The 22406-nt window shown below is 41.9% G+C and overlaps 1 protein-coding gene across 2 annotated transcripts in view; it reads right to left on the bottom strand.

Annotated features, from left to right (window-relative positions):
* Positions 1-22406, bottom strand: part of LOC135041525 (cadherin EGF LAG seven-pass G-type receptor 2-like) — a 407444-nt gene that overhangs the window by 123142 nt on the left and 261896 nt on the right. For both annotated transcript variants that reach the window (XM_063954943.1, XM_063954944.1), the window contains exons 20-26: positions 16815-16998; positions 15921-16064; positions 13463-13637; positions 13214-13372; positions 12936-13065; positions 6520-6720; positions 3395-3569 (exon numbers count right to left, since the gene is read on the bottom strand). In XM_063954943.1, coding sequence (XP_063811013.1) covers positions 3395-3569; positions 6520-6720; positions 12936-13065; positions 13214-13372; positions 13463-13637; positions 15921-16064; positions 16815-16998 — 1168 coding nt within the window. The remainder of the gene's footprint in view (positions 1-3394; positions 3570-6519; positions 6721-12935; positions 13066-13213; positions 13373-13462; positions 13638-15920; positions 16065-16814; positions 16999-22406) is intronic.

The following is a 22406-nucleotide window of genomic DNA, read 5'->3' as shown; positions in this document are numbered from 1 at the left end:
CTAAGTGAAGGCCTCCCGAAGGGATCAAGGCCTATAGCAGCGGTGACAGAAAACTATACAACCGAACTAGGAACTCTCTGACTACAAAAATCAGGCTAGCAAAAGTGGTTTTCGGACAAGCTGACAAACGATCTCTCCACCAATGACCCCGTATCTGTATGGAAAGGAATGCAATTCATAACCAACTACAAGAAAACATCGAAGTCCACTACCATGCACCAAGACCTAGCCGACACGCTGAACCACTTTTATTGCAAGTTCACAAAAGAAGTCCCCTGCGACCCAATCAATCACATCTACGATGCCCCAAACACTGACGGCCAACTCCAAGCACTGCAAGTCGCCCAAGAAGAGGTGGAGGCACTGTTCAAAATGGCCAAACCCAGGAAAGCTCCGGGTCAGCTTGCCCCCATATTCATCAAGAGCTTCAACAAATCGCTGGGGCTACAGAAAGTCCCTTCCTGCCTCAAAAGGTCCACTATCGTCCCGGTCCCCAAGAAACCTTCTATCACGCACCTGAACGACTACAGGCCGATAGCACCAACGTCTGTGGTCATGAAAACGTTTGAGTGTCTGGTTTTGAATCACCTGAAAACTGTGACTGGCCCCCAACTGGACCCACTACAGTTAGCCTATCGATCGAATCGGTGTGTCGAGGATGCAGTCAACCTGGGCCTGCACTACATTCTACAGCACCTAGACATTCCCGATACCTACGCGAAGGTCCTGTTTGTTGATTTCGGATCAGCCTTTAATACAATCATCCCCAGCATTCTCCACCCCAAATTACTTCGCCTAGGGGTCCCAGAAGCTACTTGATAGTAGACTTCCTGACAGATAGGTCACAGGTGGTGAAAGCGGGGAAATTTACCTCTCAAGCGCGGTCCATTAGTACAGGGGCCCCTCAGGGCTGTGTCCTCTCATGCCTGCTCTTCTCCCTGTACACAAAGGACTGCACCTCAGAAGCGCAATCAGTAAAGATCAACATTTGCCAACGACACCACCGTCATTGGACTCATCAAGGACGGAGACGAATCGGCCTACAGACGGGAAGTAGACCGGTTGGCCCAGTGGTGCAGCCACAACAACCTTGAGCTCAACCCCCTGTCAAAACTGTCGAGATGATAGTGGACCTCAGGAAGAAGTCAGCTAGTGCACCTTTGCTAATGATTGCTGACAGTGAAGTATCGCTAGTAGACTCCTTTAAGGTCCTAGGGACCACAATTTCCTGGGACCTTAAATGGGGGTTCAACGCTGACGCCACTGTCAGGAAAGTGCAGCAGAGGCTATTCTTCCTCAGGCAACTAAGGAAGTTCAACATCCCACAGAAGCTTCTGCTCCTCTTCTACTCCGCGATTGTGGAGTCAGTACTATGCTCCTCGATAATGGTATGGTACGCTCCGCCAGCGCGAGGGACAGATGCAGGCTCCAAAAGGTGGTCAGAACTGCAGAGAAGATCATCGGGGCCGACCTTCCCTCAATCCTGGACCTGTACCTGTCCAGAGCTAAAAAGCGAGCAATGAAGATAGTAAAGAACCAGCTACACTCCGGCAATAGCATGTTTAACTTGCTTCATTCAGGCAGGCGTTACAGGGCTGTACCCACTGGGACCACCAGAAGCCTCAAAAGTGTTTTTCCCCAAGCGGTCTGCCTGCTGAACTCCTGAACACTGACTGACTAGACGTACATGTAACTCACTTGTATAGCAAACCAAAGACAAATTCCTAGTATACGCAAGTATACCTGGCCAATAAAGCGGATTCTGATATGTACAATAGGCTTTATTTTAGTCATTATACAGTACATTTACATTTATATGGTTTATATAATTTGGTATCTGGATTAGTCAATAGGTCGACCACTATTGTCGACAATGACATGGTCGACACAGGAAAAAGGTCAACATGGGGCATGTCGAAACATGAAAAGATCAACTGATTATTATTTTTTTTAAATGTAGATTTTTTTACTTTTTCATAATTTACCATCCACGTGGACTACGATTGGGAATAGTAACCTGTGTCAAGCACAACAGTAGCAGAGCGAGGCACCTTGCTGGCAGCATGGCAAGTGAAGCGAGCCATTTAAGAGGACGTGGTGCACTAATTGGGGTTCCTGATCATGTTACACAAAAAAACGACACCAAAAAAGTATAAAAATGTAATGTCGAACTATTCATGTTTTGACCATGTCAATGTCAACCAATAGTCGTCAACCTAAGTCAGATCGATATTGATTCATAACCAGAAAATGTATATATAGAAAATTTCTATATAACTTTTATATATAAAACCACATAAATATAAATGTATATAGACTAATATAAAGTCTATGTACAGTACACAATTGAATAAATTTAGACACTTTTGAGAGGCTGGAGCTGGACAAATACTTGCATCTCATCACACTGCAGACTTAAAGTGAATAGGAGACTATTTGCATTGCTGTAAGTACGTGCGCAGAACCAAAAATAGAAGCTTTTATTCTCAGATTTCCCCAAAAAAAAACAGCCCTCTAGAAGTTTGCAGGAACAGCGTGTTACTGCAACTTCTTTCCTTCGATGTTTTTTTGCTACATAGCAGTAAAAAATAAAAATAAAGGGATAAAAAAAATATTGTGTTAATATTGACCAATAATAGTCAGGGCAATATCAAGATTTTTGCTGAACTGAGCCCTGACTAACAAGGTAAAAATAAGTGAAAAAGCAGCAGAGGTGGGAGTTTAAAGGAGGTAAGAGCTTTAAGTTCCATGTACATTTACTAGTTGGTTTTCTATGTGGGTTTTTTTTTTAAATGCTCCCCCCCAAAAAACAAAAACAACAACAACAAACAAACATGTCATTTATTAGTTTCAATGTCCACATACACACTTTTCCTAGCACCTACAGTCGCTGAAGGTGGCAGCACAACAGTGTCCTTAGGACACTGCCTGTTGCATTTTCCGACTTTCCCCGTAAGCAAAAGCAAGAGAGGAAAAGTACACACGCTGGTTGCATGATGCATCATGTTTGACTTTTGTATCACTGACGTCATGCAAGCGGGTAAGCAGTCTTAAAAACATGAATGAGGAACTGAGGAATCTGTTAGAGAACAACACAACAGAGTACACCTACTGTATTACTACTTAAGCTGGGCATAGACACTACAATTATATATAATTGCAGCGTGTATGTGTGCGATTTGGGCATCATCGTATGCCCCACCGCAGCCGAATTACAGACATTTTCCCTGTTCCTTCAGATGGGAAGGAAAAGGAAATGTCTCCTCCCCGGGGGAGGAGTGCTGATATCAAGGCCGATACACTGCAAGAGATCACAGTGTATACCCATGATATCTTCACTGTCTGATTTAGAAATATCTTGTATTCAAATTAAAATTAGTATTTTTAGACTGACCAGTTATAAAGGCTGGCACACCCCAACCCAAGGCATAGTAGAACCTCATCGGGCCGCCGTTGACATCCCGAACTTCACTCAGTCTGCGATATAGGTGTAGAACTTCAAGGAATGTCCAAGAAAAGCAACAGAGTGAGAGGAAATGGAGCAGGATGGCAATGATAGTGCAGGCAAACTGAAAGAGAGGATAACATGGCAGGAAATATAAGAACAGAGAAGGAGAAAATTAAAATATTTTCCGAAGAAAAAATAAATGCAAGGACCAGGGGAAAAATAAACATAATTTTTTCAGTTTGTGCTGAGTTAATCAGTAAACAGCAAAAGCATTCAATTGTAAGGTGTAACAAGCTGGCACTAAATAATAAATGGTAATAAGCATTCTGCTTGCTACACTGTCAGTCATTTACTATTTATTTGTATTTACCTGGCATGTTGGGTTACTAAGATAGCTGCAAAAGTCAACATCCAAGTACTCTTTTTTTTAATATCTTCCCTTATTCAGTGAACATTTTCCTAATTAATTCTGATGAACATCCTTGAGGTAATAATAAATTCAGGACAGCAAGGGCACACCTGCCCACATTCCCACCAGATCATCCCTAGATCCACAAAAGCTCCTTGGAAATGCAGTACTTCCCTGAAAATTTTTAACTATTAACGTGTTGAGTATGCGTGACTGGTGGGCAGCAGACCGCCGGTTACTATACCGACTCTGGAATCCAGGCTTTGAGATGGTATTGTGACCATCACGTAACTACCTCGGCTATTAACAAATGCCTTTATTTCAAGTGTACTTTATGCAACTTGTAATTTTAATATAATTGGATTATTTACACATAACTCTACGGGTAGAATGCAATTGTTTGAAAAGCCGGTGAAAACAGACTTCCAACTGACTTTTCAAACAATTCAATACCCCCCTACAAGTTTATTTTGGTGCATCGAGTATCTGTGAAGTTTGGGTTTTACTGAAAAGCCCCTACTTTTCAATAACTTTCAGGGAGAATGAGTGCATTACATGCTGTCAACGATGCCACAATAGGTAGGAACCACTTCCACAGAGCTCTATCTTCAACTATGGACGTGAACAAATGTCAAAACTTCAGGTTGAAGGGTGATGATCTGGGGATCTTTTTGCACTGCCATGCAATACCCTCTGCTCTACTTCTAGTTGGTCAAGGGTACATCTTATAGCAAGTCAGTAAGTGCAACACATTTATGGAAACTTTTTCAACAGAGTTAGGAAGAACTTCTCAAACAATATTTAATTTCTTGTAAAGAAAAAATGCCACAAGTTTATTTGGTGGTTATATCTACAAAAGGTGGCTACTTTGAGGAGTCAGAAAATTAACAACAAATTATTTCTTAAACCAAGTAAATTATATAAAAAACAAAGGACAAAGAAAAATGGAGACGTTCTAAAAAATTTCACCTGTAGTGTTTGTAATTTAACATTAAATGATTGCCAAAGTCCATTTCTCATAAATTACATATGCATTACAAAACTACTGTATTTAAAATTGGGTGTGTACTGTTTTTGTTCTTTACTATATATGGATAGATTATGGCATAGTACTGTATCTCTCATTTTACATGCTGAATATGTTTAATTATTTCATTGAACGATTTGGATTTTTTTAATCAATACATTTTTATGGTTCAGTGCATCTTACTGAAAAATATGGAAAAATAAATAAAATCTACATTTCTGTATGACGCCAATAGATAAATTATATGGGACAGCATTGTAATGCACCTGAGTTTTTAATAAAATATTCACATTTGACTATATTATTTAGCATTTCAGCACTACACCAATTTTATATTTTTAATGCTTTCATTATTGAATAACTTTATAGAAAGCAAATAAAATCTTTTCATAGTAACATAAATTTTGTTTATATTAAAGGAATTCTTGACATAATTCAGTATCCATACATGACTGCTATACTGCTATCAGATATAATTGGCTGTTTAAAACTCTGGCTGGAATAAAATGGATTATTTATACAGTATTAAACCTTAAAATATAAACAGAACAATGTTTTCTGTTCATTAAGTATGTACTGTAGGTTGCCTGCCAAGTTTCTTAATTACTTTTTTGTTCAAGCTTTGTTACTGTGTCTGTAGCCATCTTATATTATTTACTGATGAAATTAATATCTGTAGAAATAGCTATAATGTCATCACTTGCAATTGGTTCATTCGGGAAAGCCTGTGTATTAAAAAAGAATAACACACCCTTTATTATGACAGATAGTAGAAGCCACCATAAAGATCCATTTGATGTACTAAAAGCACTAGGCCTCAGTCTATCAGGTACAGTATACCCTGGCTCTGGACTTTATTCCCGACTATTCTTCTGTGTACTATGGGTACTCCCGCCACCTCATGTGCCTGTTATGTTTCTATGGGTTTATACTCTGGCCTGGATGGATTTAGCATTTTGGCCAAAAACGTCTTTGACAAATAAACTAGGCAGTATGTTCTTAATCTATGTTCATTGGCAAAGGTCTGCATTGCTTGGGCATGGATGGCTGCCTCGGGCCCTGAGTCCATGGCCTGGGTTTCATTACTTAACACTACTGTGTGTCATGATAAATATATGTATATTGCCCAGAAAGCAAAGTCTAACTTTGACCATATTTGGTTTCAGTGGCAACAATCCAAATACTCTCCAGCGCTTGCAGACTCCCTGCCCCACAGCCTTCATGTTAGCTATTTTGCTTTGGTGCAGTGGAATACCTTTTGTTTTTACTCACTCTTCTCCCTGTATAGTCATTTGGGGCCCTCATATGTATTTGTATATCAATGTGCTATTACCTGTTCATTGCTTTGTTTTCTTTGTTTTATATATTTTCTACTCCTCAATGGGTATTTATATGATGTTATGTTTTCTGTTAATACGGAATGCTACTTTTTGCTTGTTTTCCTTCTGTGAAGTTTTCTGCACTTGTGACTCTGCATAACGCTACATGTAAGTTACGTTTTTTTCTGTATATTTTCTGTTTTGCTTTCTTATTTTTTTCTATATCTTTTGTTCTGTTTTATAAAAACCAATAACAATTTCTCAATTAAAAAAAAATAAAAAATACAAGACACATTAAAACATATACATCCCATACCTGCATATCAGCCTGATTGATTCCCAACAGAAAGCTGAGCTGAGACATGAGAAGGGCGAGCAGTAGATTCCTATGGATGCTGTGTTGATTGGAATGTAATGAACGTGGGATAGACAGGAAAAGCAAGGAGAGGAGCAGAAAGCTTAATGTCACCCATAGACAGGAGTATGTAATAATGCGTAGAGGGAGCACCTCTCCATTCTGAAAAAATTAATAAGAGAAGAGAAAGATATATTTTTTATGCAATTACAGTATATTAATGTCACATTAAATATGTCAGAGCCTACTAACCGTATAAAACTGATATGTACCAAATAGTGTCACGATTGGAGACCTGCAAATCCTCAAGTCCTGAGATACTGTAGCAAGGGCAAAGCTTAATATCACGGTTAATACTGTACCCCTCTGCCTATTATTGTTACCTTGCACTCTGTGTTCTGCTATGGTTTGATATTGTACTGTATTCTGTAAAATATTTGCATATACGAACTATGCACCCTCCCTTTTTTTCCCTGTGCTCCTGTGGGCCAGGGGTATTAAGCAGGGCTTAATATTATGCTCACAATTAATACTAAATCACTCTGTCTGTTATACAATACACCTTTCTAATTATTTATATATAGCTCAGTAGCCTGCCATATCACCAGCGGAGAAGGGCCACAGGTCCCCAAATCACTTTAGTATAATTTTGGAGACTCTGCAACACAAACTATCACTCAGTCTCCCATACAGTACACTGAGCACGATCAAGGCACTAGCAATGGTGGCAATGTTCAAGTGGTAATGCTTCTAATGTGATATGGCAATGCAGCTAGATAAGAAACACGCAATGTAAAGACATGGCCACAAATTTACTGTTTAAACATTGCAGTTATGTTTTTGTTTGACCACCAATTCATGAAACTCATATCTATATCCCAGAAACTTGTATGCACACTTTTCTACCTGAATGCACTTGTATTACGGTCTACTCTCAGCAACAGTTATCTATGCCATCCTGAGTCTAAAGTGGAGATTTACAATACAGTTTTATTTTTATCTCTCTGCTTCTCGGAATTAGCGCTCCATTCTTTTGTCCCTATTGGACTGCCTTCCAGAATGCATCAAACTCATTCTTATCGTAAGATTTCTTTACATTCTACTCTCTCATTGGTGGATTTATTAAGGCTTCTAAAACAGACAAGTGGTGGTGTTGACCACAGTTACCAATCTGATGCTGTCTATCATTTTTTAGACTGCAATAGAGAAATGATAGCTAGAATCTGATTGGAGCTTTAATAAATCTACCCCTCAATGTCCTTGCTATTAAAGGCTATTGCTTAGCTTTCTGAGCGACATGGATTTCTTAGCGTATTAAATATTTCTGAAAGTGGCCTCATGCAGGTGGGAACATATCAACTGTTGACAGAACCCAACATAAATGTTGGTTGGGTTAGCAAACTGTTAACCATAGGTACATTACAATATAGAAAGCATCCATATGACCGCAAACAGTACAAATAGCATTCTAGTAAGCACCACACGGTGCAAAGCGCATCCCAGTACCCCCATACAATACCAAGAGCATTTCAATAACCATCATACAGTAATAAAAAATGCATTCCAGTGACTGCCATACAATTCCAAAAGTATTCGGGGATGGGAGGATTAGGGGCAAGTACAAACAGATTCTAAGTGACCACAATACAGCGATAATACCTTCTCCGCCTCTAATATCCCTTGGTTTTCCATTTCCACTATCAGTCAACAGACAACAGAGTTGCATGGAGGACTGAACGATGCTTGTTTCACCTTTTGCAAACAATTACTGAAAAGCAACCAATGGGAGTTGTAGGTCAGGTGAGGGCCTCAGTTGTGCTGCCCCTAGACTGGTGCCGCCTCAGGCATGGTTTTCCCCACTGCTCATGCCCCACTTCCCCGTCTTAGTAGAACACTGCAAAGAATCTGGATTTCAGAAGGTACTGTAATTTGGTCTGGAAAGTTTATTATGTCCTGAACAAAAACTATATGGCTGTAATAAGTTTAGCCATCCAGGAGCAGAGCTACATGCATTAAAAAAATGAAAATAATATACAGGTTGAGTATCCCATATCCAAATATTCCGAAATACGGAATATTCCGAAATACGGACTTTTTTGAGTGAGAGTGAGATAGTGAAACCTTTGTTTTTTGATGGCTCAATGTACACAAACTTTGTTTAATACACAAAGTTATTAATAATATTGTATTAAATGACCTTCAGGCTGTGTATATAAGGTGTATATGAAACATAAATTAATTGTGTGAATGTAGACACACTTTGTTTAATGCACAAAGTTATAAAAAATATTGGCTAAAATTACTTTCAGGCTGTGTGTATAAGGTGTATATGTAACATAAATGCATTCTGTGCTTAGATTTAGGTCCCATCACTTAGATTTAGGTACCTCATTATGGTATGCAATTATTCCAAAATACGGAAAGATCCGATATCCAAAATACCTCTGGTCCCAAGCATTTTGGATAAGGGATACTCAACCTGTAATACGTACTACCATGATACTTCCTAAATTCTAACATCTTGAAATATCTTCATGAAATGAATGCAGGGAGACAGGAGGAATAGTGGGAGGAATAGGGGATGACAGGATGAATAGGGTGAAGTATAGTTGGAGACAGGAGGAATAGAGGGAGACAATAGGTATAGGGGAATATGGAAAGAGTAGGGGGAGATGGGAGGAATCAGGGAACGAATAGGGGAAAATTAAAGAATGGGAGATGAATAGGGAGAAGAATAAAGAACACTGGAGATTTAGGGGAAATGATAGGTGGAAAATGTAGGAACAGGGAGAGTTGAAGGAATAGGAGCAGGAATATGAGGAGCAATACGGGTACATGGGAGAAATAGGTGAAGACAGGAGGAAGGGGGGAACTGGGGAATAGAGGAAGATGGGAGGTATTGGATAATATGGCAAGAGTAGGGGGAGTTTGAGGGAATAGGTGGATTAATAGCAAGAAACTGGGAAAATAAGGTGAGATTGGAGAAATTGGAGAAGGACAGAAGGAGTCAGAGGAAATCGGAGGAGACGGGTGGAACAGGGCTAGATGGGATGAATAGGGAAGAATAGAGGGGGACTAGAGATATTGAGATGGTTGGAATGGGGGGATGGGAGGAACAGAGAGAAGAGTAGAGGGAGAGTAGAGGAATAGGGAGATACAGGAGGAATAGGAGCAAAAATATAGGGAGTTGGGAGGAACATCGGGAGATGGAGTATAAGGGGAAGGAATGGAGGGAGACTGGAGGAATAGGAGGAAGAATAGGTTCAGAATGGAAGAATAGAGGAAGACAGGAGGAATATGGGGATGAGAAAGGGGAGACTAGAGGAATAGGGGAAGATGGGAAAAATAGGGGGATGAACAGGGAGAGACTAGAAGGGTAATAATTGGGTGAGATGTGAGGAATAGCGGTAAGAATAGGTCAAGACCGAATATAAACTATATGGGTGGGAGATAGAGGAGTAAGGGGAAGAAGAGAGGGAACCTGGAGGAGCAGGAGGAAGAATAGATTCAGACTGGAGGAATGGGGGAATATGAGAGGAACAAGGTGTTGAGTAGGGGCAGACTGGGGGAATAGAGGAAGAATAGGGGTAGATGGGGGAATAGGGGGACAGGATGAACAGGGGGAGACTGTAGAAATTGGAAGTGGAACCAGGGTAGAAATAGGGGGAGATGAAAGGGAGAAGAATTGGGGGGAATATGGGAACATAGGAGAAAACGGGGGATGTAGATAGGAAGGTGGATGAATAAAGAGAAAAAAATATCTAGCAACCCAGAAAGTGACAAAATACTTTCATGTACTAAAAAAACTGTGACAGCCACACACAGTTGAATATACAGGCAGATTTCTTTGCAATCTGTTGTATAAATCACTGCCATATAAGCAATGGCAGTATAGAATCATTTAAGTGACCTTGAACGAAACTTGATGGTAGGTGGTAGACAGGGCTAGATAAAGGCTAATGGGGGCCCAGGGGCAACTAATTTGCAGGGACCCCCCCCCCCCCTAATAAAATTGCTGGCAAACACCCCCCACCCTCGTGTGCACACTACTACTATGCCCCCGTGATACTATAGGTACAGTACACTGGGGGTAGTGGAACACATACACCATGTCCGTGATCTGTCTGGACTCATCTTGACCAGTCACGGAGCAGCAGCCTGGGCAGGGAGCCGGTAGAGTGTACTGAGTGCCAACTTCAACATGGCACCAGACACTGTCAGTTCTGGTACAGTGTCTCGCGGGATTTGACTTCACTTCCACAAGACTGACTGACTAGTGAGAAGCTCCTCGATGGCTGCTGTAAAGAAACTGCTAAACCACTGAAGAGGAGGGGGAATGGAGACACAGCTAAATGCTATGCTCCAGTTTAAATAGCAGTGTTGCCTCGCCAGAGAGATGGGTCACTGAAATAAACACAAAATTTAGATTTTCACAGCAAGCGACATTGGCGCAGATAACTGCAACATGTAATTCTAAGGTCATAAGTAGCATCAGTGATCAGACAGTGCAGCATTCCCATTCTTCTAGGGGGCACAGGAGTCAATGGCCCACTCAGTCCCATTGTTGACCTAATGGCACAAGGCTCATGAACAGTACCACTGGATGCAAGATGACTGGTATAATGTAGCCTTGTCCAACAAGTCAAGGTTACAAATGTTTTGGGCAGATGGACGAATACATATGTGGAGAAACCCCTACTAGGCAATAGACCCCACATGACAACAAGCGACAGTACAGGTTAGCAGTGGCTCTGTTATGATGTGGGGTGTTTTCATTTGGCAGGCATTAGTACCCCTGATATATCTGCAGACCTCACTGACCAGTGAATGCTATGTAAACATCCTTGCAGATCATGTCATGCATTCACTCAGTCAGGCTCTTTCAGCATGACAACATGCCACCAGATTATGTCTGAAGGAGCATTCCTCTGAGTTTTTCATCATGAGTTCATTCACTGGATTTGAACACAATAGAGCCCATGTGGAATGCAGTTCAATGTACCATCAATGACAGGGTTCCATCACCAGCAAATACAGTACTGTATTAGAAAAATGTGAATCATTGTTCTGGAGGCAATGGGCCTGTATCATGTTTATAAGTAAAGCAAAAAAGCAAGCAACTGGGCAAACCCATGGTGCACTGCAGATGGGGCAGATGTAACACATGGAGAAAGATTTAGATTTGGGTGAAGTGTGTTCAAACTGAAATCTAAATTGCAGTGTAAAAATAAAGCTGTCCAGTGAAATCTAAATTGCAGTGTAAAAATAAAGCTGTCCAGTAAAATCAAAAATTGCAGTGTAAAAATAAAGTTGTCCAGCACATGCAAAAGCAGCCAGTATGTACCCTGCACAAATAAAATATAACCCACCCAAATATATATCTCTGTACTCATGTTACATCTACCACACCTGCAGTGCAACATGGTTTTACCCAGTTACCCAGTTGCTTGCTTTTGAATCAGGTCCAATGTGTGCACTCCAACACAGTACTTCAGAGAGCTTGTGAAGTCCAGGACAAGTTGTGTAGCTGCTGTACTCCGATTGAAAAGAAGACCTACGTGTTACTATCTCAATTTTTCTGGCACATGTATACAGTTCTCTGATCGGTACTAAAGCTGCAAAGTGATTTTACATCATAGAAATGAGAGCAAACTGGAGTACCTGGGGTAAACCCATATAAGCATGGAGAGAATATATAAACTCCACACAGTTAGAGCCATTTGGGAAACAAAACATGACCTCAGTGCTATAAGACAGTAATGCTAACAATTACACTATCCATACTACTCATCCATGTAGTCATGAAGTATGGAGAAACCGCTATGGGGCTGATAATCTCATAATGCCCGTTGTGTGTTCAAAGGGCTACTGTGATACACTGCACAGAACCCTTAACTGTATATTCAACCTATATCTGCATAAATTACCACATAAACACAATCCCTATGAGGTGCAGTGAGCTGGGGATCAAACATCCAAACTAGCTGGATTATTTGCTGCATGGGACACTCAGTGCCCCTATCTCTGCCAACTGTCATATGCTGGAGGTAAGAGCTGGTAGTTAAGAGCCAGTGGTGAGTCAAGTGGATGGCCTGATGTTCCCTGGCCACAGATTAAAGAAATAAATACGTAAAAATCCAGCAACTCCTTGAGTCCCACAAGGAATTCTACCAATGCAGCGCATGGCCAATAAATTTATGGTCAGTTCATGGCCAATCTGGTGGTGTTCTCTCATAACTGTCTCATTATCACTATCTGAAATATAAGTTTTGCTCATAATTTAAATAAATTGTCCTAACCATGTAAGGATACAATATAGGAGAACAATTTTGATTAGAAAAAGTGTTTACAAGATTTATTCAGTCAAATTTACTCACTTCTCTTCGAGACATATCCATTAAGACTGCAAAGCTGGTCATCTGATGGCACTGGCAGCTAATATGTGTTTCATTCCGAAAGACCAGCTCACAGCCCCGAGCTGACCAGCCTCCCCCTGTGATAGGTAGTCTGAAAGATAAAATGGAGCCACATTTCAAATGTATGAAATGAAACAAAGTGATGGTTATGTATACAGCTAGGGTAAATTGCAACACATGTAATAGCATCGGGTATCTTTACAGAAATCAAACCCAAACAAAATACATTTTTTACTTACTGAAGGGAATGGTTCCAATGCACACATATAGGTTTTGATCGTTCCTGTGTCTCTCGGAGTTTGAACTGCACGGTTATTGGTTGATCCAGGGCACCACCTTCAGTTCCATAAATATTAATACTCACCACAGGGGAGTTTATTACAGGGCGTTTAGGAATCCTAACAGACAAAATAAAGTAACATGTAAATGTAGAAATAAAAAGGATGTGAGCTATATGACTTGTAATTGGCCGCATTTTCTGTTTTTACCTGAGACTCCTCTTGTCAGGATCCCACTTCTCAGGAAGTAAAATTCCCAAACTATGATATATGATGACAGTAACCACAGCATGAGAGTCCCTTTGTGTACTTTCTTGCCAGGTCTTATCTCGTTTCGTTCTGCTCTGGTCTGAAGGTTCATCATGTGGCCTGATAGCGAGGTGATCTACAAGTAATAACATATAAACATAATAAATTATAAACTATAAAACAATCATCAGAAGAAAAATGTAGCAGAAACAATTTTATACTGTTTGCACCAATGCAAAGAGAAATATAAAAAAAGGTTTATTTACATCACACCTTATCAACACTAAAATGAATTCACACCAGCACACATAAATATAACAACATAAATACATAAGCACAGACATTTGTACAAATACATATACTTTTCCAATCTTGTGGTTTACAATTACAGGGACAAGTTTCTGTATACATATGCAATTACTGAATGTTTTTTGAGGACAGGTTTTAGTTGGCATTATGGTTTAAGAAGATTTACACTCTTGTCTCCATAAAATCTGTGATACATTCTAAGTATTCACATTTATGGGAGGCAATTCAATTCAATGATGTGAAACCACAATCTCTGGCTGCACACTTTGTGCGGGATACACCATAGCTAAAAATGCGTCCAAACCTGCAAAAATGCACCAAGCTCCAGAATGCGATACGTTACGGAGCTTGGATCCGGTAGGTAACGCCATCTATAGTTGGCGTTGCCTAATAGAAACCTATGGGCTTCTTATTGCAGACTTCCCTGAGAGGGATCCAATTGGAATTTGGACTGAAGTGCCAACTTTATCAACCAGAAGTATAACAGGAGGCTGATTAAGCATGTTGTGGGTTAGATCCTGAGGCTGAGGGGTGAATTGTGAGGTGACTTATAGTGTTATAGTGCTGTCCTGATCACTGGCTGCAGTTTCTATGCTACCATACAGCTTTTCTGTTGATCTTTTCAAATTGTTGGCTATTTTAACCACTTAGCGGATGATTTTTCCCCCCCACAAAACTGCTCATACATTGATGTTTGTTTTTTTTGGGTACATATTAAAATTGAAAAAGTTTTTTAATAATAAATGATTTCCCCCCCCCCCAAAATTCTTTTACATCTAGAGGGTGTTTTGCACCCCTCCATACCCCCCCCCCCCCCCATTAACCCTTTTTCCCCAGCATAATTTTTCTTTATATTTCTCCTCCCCCATCCCCACTGGTTACAGATCCCCCTGGAGGCTACCACCCCACCCTCTCCCCCACTCCTATGACTATATACTGCACCCTCTTCCCTATACAGAGCGCAGCGGAACATGTGTATCAGTCCCCACTGCTGCAGCTGATCTCTGCACACGCACAGATCAGCTAAACTGTGCAGGGAGAGGAACAAACATCCCCAGAGCATGTGCTCCAAAATGCATGCAGCAAGGCATTCTAGGGTGTGTCAGAGACCGCTGCATCACTGTTAGATCTGGGGCACAAGTGGAGGCAGCTCTGGAGGGCTGCGGACGCTGGGGGAGAAGCTGGTCGCATGTGATGCGTCCAAGCCCGGTAACAGACTCCTGGCTTCGTTCATATCACATGTGAACAAGCAGGGCAAGTGGTTAATACCATATATGTGTCTATTTTTATTTCATTAATATAGTAATGTGACTCACATCACAAAACACACATCAGCTGTTAGCAGATATTTGTGAAGTGCTCACTTTTCTCAGTGACGTTTACACTGGTAATTCAGTTTTATATAAAAGGAATTACAAATGGAGGTAATGCCATTTACATTATGTACTTCAGAATACAGTATTTTATTGAATGGATTACCCAAAAATTCAAAAAAATAGCGGCATGTGTGCATAGAATCAATAGAACACATGACAAAAATCAGTGTACTATGTGGCTTCCTTAGAATATGTCCTCTTCAATGACCCACTAAACACAAAATGAAAACTGCCAGGAGGTTTCAGATTTTAACATTGGGCCTGATTCAGTGATGAATGCAAATGCAATTGCAAGTGCGATTTTTTTCAGCTTCACAACTGCTGATATCCGCAAGCGAAGCTGCCAGCCAGAAATGTAAAAGAGACCCTGACGGAACTATCACAACTCATTCGTAATTGCGTACACATTTGCAGACTGTACGCAAGAACAAGGAGCATCAAGCTTCAGGGTAGACCTATCAATACGCAACCTTGACACGGCAGTAGCGAAGCACGCACCATGTTTCTGTATGTAAGAGCTCACAGTTAACGTCAGGTACATGCCCCAAAAACGTTCATGACACACCTGCGTTTATGCAACCACTCCCCGTTACCTCCCCCAAACAGTCCCTTCCTGTCAATGCAAATAAATCCTGATTGAGAGCGGGATTGCAGCGGAGCCTTGACACATGCACAATGCAGTCATGGGACATGCACAGTTTGCCAAAAATGTCCATTCAAAACTTCCATTTTACCATTCACATTGTGGGACATGAAACTGGGTATTGGAAGTATCACTGCAGTCTCTTGATCATTTGGTTTTACGCCACGTAGGGTATCATATCGTGGCAACACTGCTCCAGCAAAGTTTGCCTTATCCAACTGTGCCACTGAGACAACTGTTACAAAGAGAAACAAGTACGTTAATTAGCCTAAGGACAGGTTATGTAAGAAAATACAGTACATACACTGAAAATGTTTACAGGTAGGATTATAAATACCAGATTTATTGTTTCCTCTGTTTAAGCATAAACTCCTTAAAATCAGAGATGCCACATTCCAGGGGACAACTTGAGGCTGTCACACACTAGCCAAAATTAAGAAATAAACACATATTTATGCCCACCTCACAAGCAGGGCACTGGAAAAAAACTGAGGAGGAGAAGAAGAAATCGGTGGTGATAAGGAACATGAGCCACCGATTATTATTTTTTTTTCCCAGTGTCCTGCCATCCTGGAGAAAAACATAACCCACCATCTGCTCAATAAAAAACAGGAATTCAAATGAAAACTAAACACATCCAAAAATTGTTTCTAGACCAATAGGAACTTAATACTTTCACACATATGATATCTATACACAAAATTAACATTTGGGCTTGCACAAATCAGATAATTTAACTGGAAAGAATAACAAAAAAGTACAAAGCATACACATTTTTTAATGAAACAATACATCTTCCACAAAGCTAGGAAATACCATTCTTAAAGGGAAAACATGAATGTTATCTATTTTAGAAATATTATATTGTAAGAGTAGAAAAATCTATAAAATTCTATTTATTCTTTGAATTTAGGGAAAATAAGATATATTGGAAAAGAGAAAGTGCATAAATTTGGCAATATGTATTTATGCACCAAGTGTTTACCAATGTTAGGTGTGTTGATAGCAAAGGGGTTTAGATAGGTGTACTTCATGTTCCGAGCCAGGTTACCAACATAGGTTTCATAATGTTTCAGCAGGAGGGCAGTACCAGCCTCGGAAACCTGGATTTTGTCCCAGTGTTCTTTGGTGTCAAGATCCAGAAGATAACTTCCAATTTTCACCACATTCTAAGAGAATAAAAACATTAATTATGAAGAACAAATGTTATTTTATAACAGTCAGCAGCAATAATCTAGAATTAAGCATAATAATGAGACCTATAGCGAAGTTACAAAAGAATAAATATATTATTACTATATACCTTGGTATAAGCTATAGTTTACCATACAACAGCAAATCCAGTTCTTAGCAAAGAACAACCAATCTATGGGCCTAATTCAGACCTGATCGCAACAGCAAACTTTTTCTCTAATGAGCAAAACCATGGGGGTAATTCCAAGTTGATCGCAGCAGGAAATTTTGTAGCAGTTGGGCAAAACCATGTGCACTGCAGGGGGGGCAGATATAACATTTGCAGAGAGGGTTAGATTTGGGTGGGTTATTTTGTTTCTGTGCAGGGTAAATACTGGCTGCTTTATTTTTACACTGCAATTTAGATTGCAGATTTAACTCACCACACCCAAATCTAACTCTCTCTGCACATGTTATATCTGCCTCCCCTGCAGTGCACATGGTTTTGCCCAACTGCTAACAAAATTCCTGCTGCGATCAGCTTGGAATTACCCCCCATGTGCAGTGCAGGGAAGGCAAATATAACATGTGCAGAGAGAGTTAGATTTGGGTGGGGTGTCCTCAAACTGAAAACGAAATTGCAGTGTAAAAATAAAGCCGTCAGTATTTACCCTGCACAGAAACAATATAACCCACCCAAATCTAACTCTCTCTGCAAATGTTATATCTGCCCCCCCCCTGCAGTGCACATGGTTTTGCCCATTAGAAAAAGATTTTGCTTTTGCGATCAGGTCTGAATTAGGTCCCATCACTTTATCACACTTAAAGCGGGATATATAATATATAACAATTTGATTGCAATACATCCTGCTTCTATCTGCATGTACACCAGCATTTTTGAACACCAGTAAGCTTCCAATACAGAGATGTCCTGGCCAAAAAGTTACTTTGGATTTATGCGCAAGCCATGGCTTGGTATCGATTTGCAAGAAGGTTTTTGTGTAAAGAAGCCCATATGCTTCAATAGGGTATGCCATCAATACACAGGGGCTGATTCAGAGATGGAAGAAGCCCCCTGTCTGTATGCAGCGGCTGCATACATCTGGTTTGTCAGTGTGCGTGCGCAACTTGTCACCATGCATCGCTTCGTGAAAGGATGAGATCACATAGTGATTGACAGCCGTGGATATCGGTGGAGCAGCACAGTAGCGTTAACTGGGCACGCTCCATACAATGCAGATGTGTCCGGACTGTTTTTGGGGTTGGCTGCATGACATCACACGCAGCTGCTCATAGAGAAAAGATGACGCTGGCAGGGGTCAACCTCAAATCGATGCGTCCACATCGCAAGGTGGTGCCACACACATGCTGGACGGCCTTACCCTGTGCTGGGCGGCCCCCAGCATGTGAGTAGATGGACGCAGATCATGCTGCGGGAGGCAGGATCAGCGTCCATCTCTGACTAAGGCCCATAGATCAGAAAGTTACACTATGCGAATTGCTGTTCCATGGGCTCACAGCTGTGGACCTTTATAACACTTCTGTATTGTGGTAAACAGCAGATTTCAGAAGTTTTGATGCATTTTAGGCTTTGAAACATCCTGCCTAAAGGGAGAGCACTACTAAAGTGTGGTTTTGTATGCAGTTTGTCAACTTCTACACACTATGGGACTAATTCTCAGTTGATCGCAGCTGCAAATTTGTTAGCAGTTGGCCAAAGCCATGTGCACTCCAGGGGGGGGGGGGGGCAGATATAACATGTGCAGAGAGAGATAGATTTGGGTGGGGTGTGTTCAAACTGAAATCTAAATTGCGTGTAAAAATAAAGCAGCCAGTATTTACCCTGCACAGAAACAAAATAACCCACCCAAATCTAACTCTCTCTGCACGTTATATCTGCCCCCCCTGCAGTGCACATGGTTTTGCCCAACTGATAACAAACTTGCTGCTGCGATCAACTCAGAATTACCCCCTATGTGTCTTTCAAGTCTTGAAGTTGCACAGCAGAGGTGAAGTAAGGCACTGCTCCCTCAGAAAGGAAAATTTGTATAGTTTGCTGCGCTGTGAAAAAAGCTGCTCAGGTTATTTTGAAATGTACAATATTGGAGATTTGAGCCGAGTGCTATGTATGCTAATGAATGGTGTTCTGTGCAAATGTGTAGAAAAATAATAATAATAGGAATAAATGATAAGGTAAAATAATAATAATAATAATAATAATAAATAAACAAGAAAAATAAATACAATTTAAAATGATAATAAAAGAAAAAGAAAAGAAAAAAGGAAAAGATAAAGACAAAAAGGATAAAGAAAAGTAAAATAATAATAATAATAATAATAGGGGAAAGGGGGAGGGGGGATTGCAATGTTTACAGCTCCTCTGTTGATATTTTGTTGGAGCTTTAAGACACTTTTCAGCAGGGAGAAAAGAACAGTCTTTTAAATGAGCTATCCCTAACTTACCCTGTTTCTTCTTCTTTGATGTGGCCGTGACCGGGAGTAACATCCGGTAATGCTGATGTTATTGGTGGTGGTGTTACTTTAACTGGGTAAGCTAGCCTCTCCTGTGTTTAGGCTGTAGCTGCTACCCGAGTCCCTTTTCCACTTGCCGTGCTGTGGCTGTCCGATCCGCCGTAACCGGAAGTTCGGATCTTCACTTCCGGTAGTTCGAGTGCTGGCGGCGGCGGTGCTGGCGTCCTTTGTGTCTGCTTCTTCTTATCCCAATGCGTTTCGAATCTATATGATGGTTGATCACAATGTGGAACCTCTGAAGAACTGTATCCTCTAAGGCAGACGGCATCTTCAGTTGGTATTCACTATTCATGTAGGAGATCAAATCGTCTGGAAGATGCCTCCGTGTTTCTCCGTACGGCTTTGTGTCCCAGCACTGTATGGGGGAGAGTAGGGCTGTATCTGCATACACTGGGAGTACGTTAAGCACCGGCTAGTGGAGACCAGGGGACGCTCGTGCAGATTGCGTCTTCCAACTTCCGGGTTCGGACAGAGCTACACACGGCCATCAACTGTACACACCCACTAACATAGTAACAATGCTTAGCAAGACAGGTGCGTGAAGGGAGGGCATCCTGTGCCCCCCTATGGACTCGAAAAAAAAGATTTACCCAGGTAAGAACATAAATCTTATTTTCTTCTTCGCCCACTAGGGGGCACAAGGAGAGACGCTGGGACATTCAAAAGCTGTCCACTCAGTGGTGGGAACGTTCCTGGATTGTGCCAAGAACACAAAGGGACACAAAAGTGTCAAAGGCATAAAACCTGACAAAAGTGGCAGCAGTAGACCACGTAGCTGCCTTGCAGAGCCGTTCAGCCGAGGCTCCCCGGCTAGCAGCCCAAGAAGGACCAACAGAACGAGTGGAATGTAACTTCCGCAGGGATCGGAAGACTAACCGCCGTATAGGCATGCTGGACAGTCAAACGGAGCCATCAAGCTATAAACTGTTCCGTAGCAGGCAATCCCCGCTTCTAAGAGTCATAGAGGATGAACAAAGAGTCCGACCTGCGGAGGTCCTTAGTCGGGTCTACATAAATCTGGAGAGCATGCACCACATCTAGGGTAGCCTCCGAAGCCGAGGAGGCAGAAAAAGTTGGAACCACAGTTTCCTGATTAATGTGGAAACGGGAAACTACCTTAGGCAAGTGACATAACCGAGTCCGCAGGACCACAAGATCCGAATGGAAAACCAGAAAAGGAGAGCTCCATGATAAGGCGCTGAGGTCAGAAACACGTTGAGCAGACAAAATGGGCAAAAGAAATACCGTTTTCCACGTAAGCCATTTAAGCTCGACCTTGTCCAACAGTTCAAACAGCGCCGACTGAAGAATCTAAAGAACCAGCGATAAGTCCCACTAAGAAACCGGAGGCACAAGTGGAGGGTGTAGATGCAGCACACACTGCAAAAAGGTCCTAACGTACGGCAAGTGAGCCAGCCAACGTCGGAAGAGGACAGTAAGAGCAGAAACCTAGACCTTAACTGAGAAAAGGCTAGGGACCAGATCAAGCCCAGACTGGAGAAATGCCAAAAGCCGTGAAAGACGGAAAGACCATGGACTAAACTGCCGCTGTGAACACCAAGCAAAGAATGCCTTCCAGATTCGGTGATAAACTTGGGATCAAGATGGTTTCCTGGCCCGAAGCATGGAGAGATAACCTTCTGAGAAAAGCCTTTCTTTCTCAGGACAGATGTCTCAACAGCCACGCCGTCAAAGCCAATCTGTCAAGATCAGGATGCAGATACAGGAGCTGGGACAGAAGATCCAGCCGCCGAGGAAGACGGAGAGGAGAGTCGATGGAGAGATTGTGTAGATCCATGTACCAACCGTGACGCGGCCAGTCTAGGGCAATGAGAATCATCGTACCCCCCTCTAGCTTGAATTTGCGAATACCCACAGGAGCATCGAGGTCAGAGGAAAGACTCAGAGCCGGCCATAGGCATAGGCAAACTAGGCAATTGCCTAGGGCATTTGATATGCCTAGGGGCATCAGCAGCTTCTGCTGATTAAAATGATATGCGACATGCCTATATTCTGTGTGTAGCATTTCATATGCGGATACAGCCACAGTCGCACACAGTATACAGGCATGCTGCATATCATTTTAATCAGCAGAAGCAGCTTGTGCATCCTAGCCACATAGCAATGCAAATAAGATGGATTTTCATAAAAAAAAAGGTGCCCGACGTTAGCATTGAGGCAAGATGTATGAGGACACATCTGTATTCAAGCATAGGCAGAGGTCACAATGTTAGTGGCAGTGTGAGTGCTGTGTGCATGTGAGTGGGTTGGTTGTGCAGTAGTGTTTGGAATATGTGTAAGGCGTATTATGTGTGTCATATAAAAATGCATTAATAATTTGCAACATATGTGTAACATGGTACTACTGTATGTGTGTCATTTTAGGGGATACAAACACCAAAATAAGGGGTGGTCTTCTGTATGCCGGCGGTCGGGCTCCCGGTGCTCAGTATACCGGCGCCGGGAGCCCGACAGCCGGCATACCGACACTTATTTTCCCTCGAGGGGGTCCACGACCCCCATAGAGGGAGAATAAAATAGTGTGGCGCGCATAGCGCGCCACCGTGCCCGTAGCGTGGCGAGCCCGCAAGGGGCTCATTTGCGCTCGCCACACTGTCGGTAAGCCGGCGGTCGGCCTCCCGGCGCCGGTATGCTGGTCGCCGGGAGCCCGACCGCCGGCCAGCCGTAGTGAACCCCAAAATAAGGACTGCTATGGGTGAGGGGTGATAGTGCTGGGAAAGAGGTGCAAGGTCAGAGGCGGAACCAGCGGTGGTGCTAGGGGGCACCAACCAAAATCTTGCCTAGGGCATCATATTGGTTAGGACCGGCTCTGGAAAGACTTATACCAGTGGAAACTCCATGGAACTGTCAA

This window comes from Pseudophryne corroboree, chromosome 2 (assembly GCF_028390025.1).
Source record: "Pseudophryne corroboree isolate aPseCor3 chromosome 2, aPseCor3.hap2, whole genome shotgun sequence".
Lineage (NCBI taxonomy): Eukaryota > Metazoa > Chordata > Amphibia > Anura > Myobatrachidae > Pseudophryne > Pseudophryne corroboree.
This window is presented reverse-complemented; position numbering and strand designations above follow the sequence as displayed.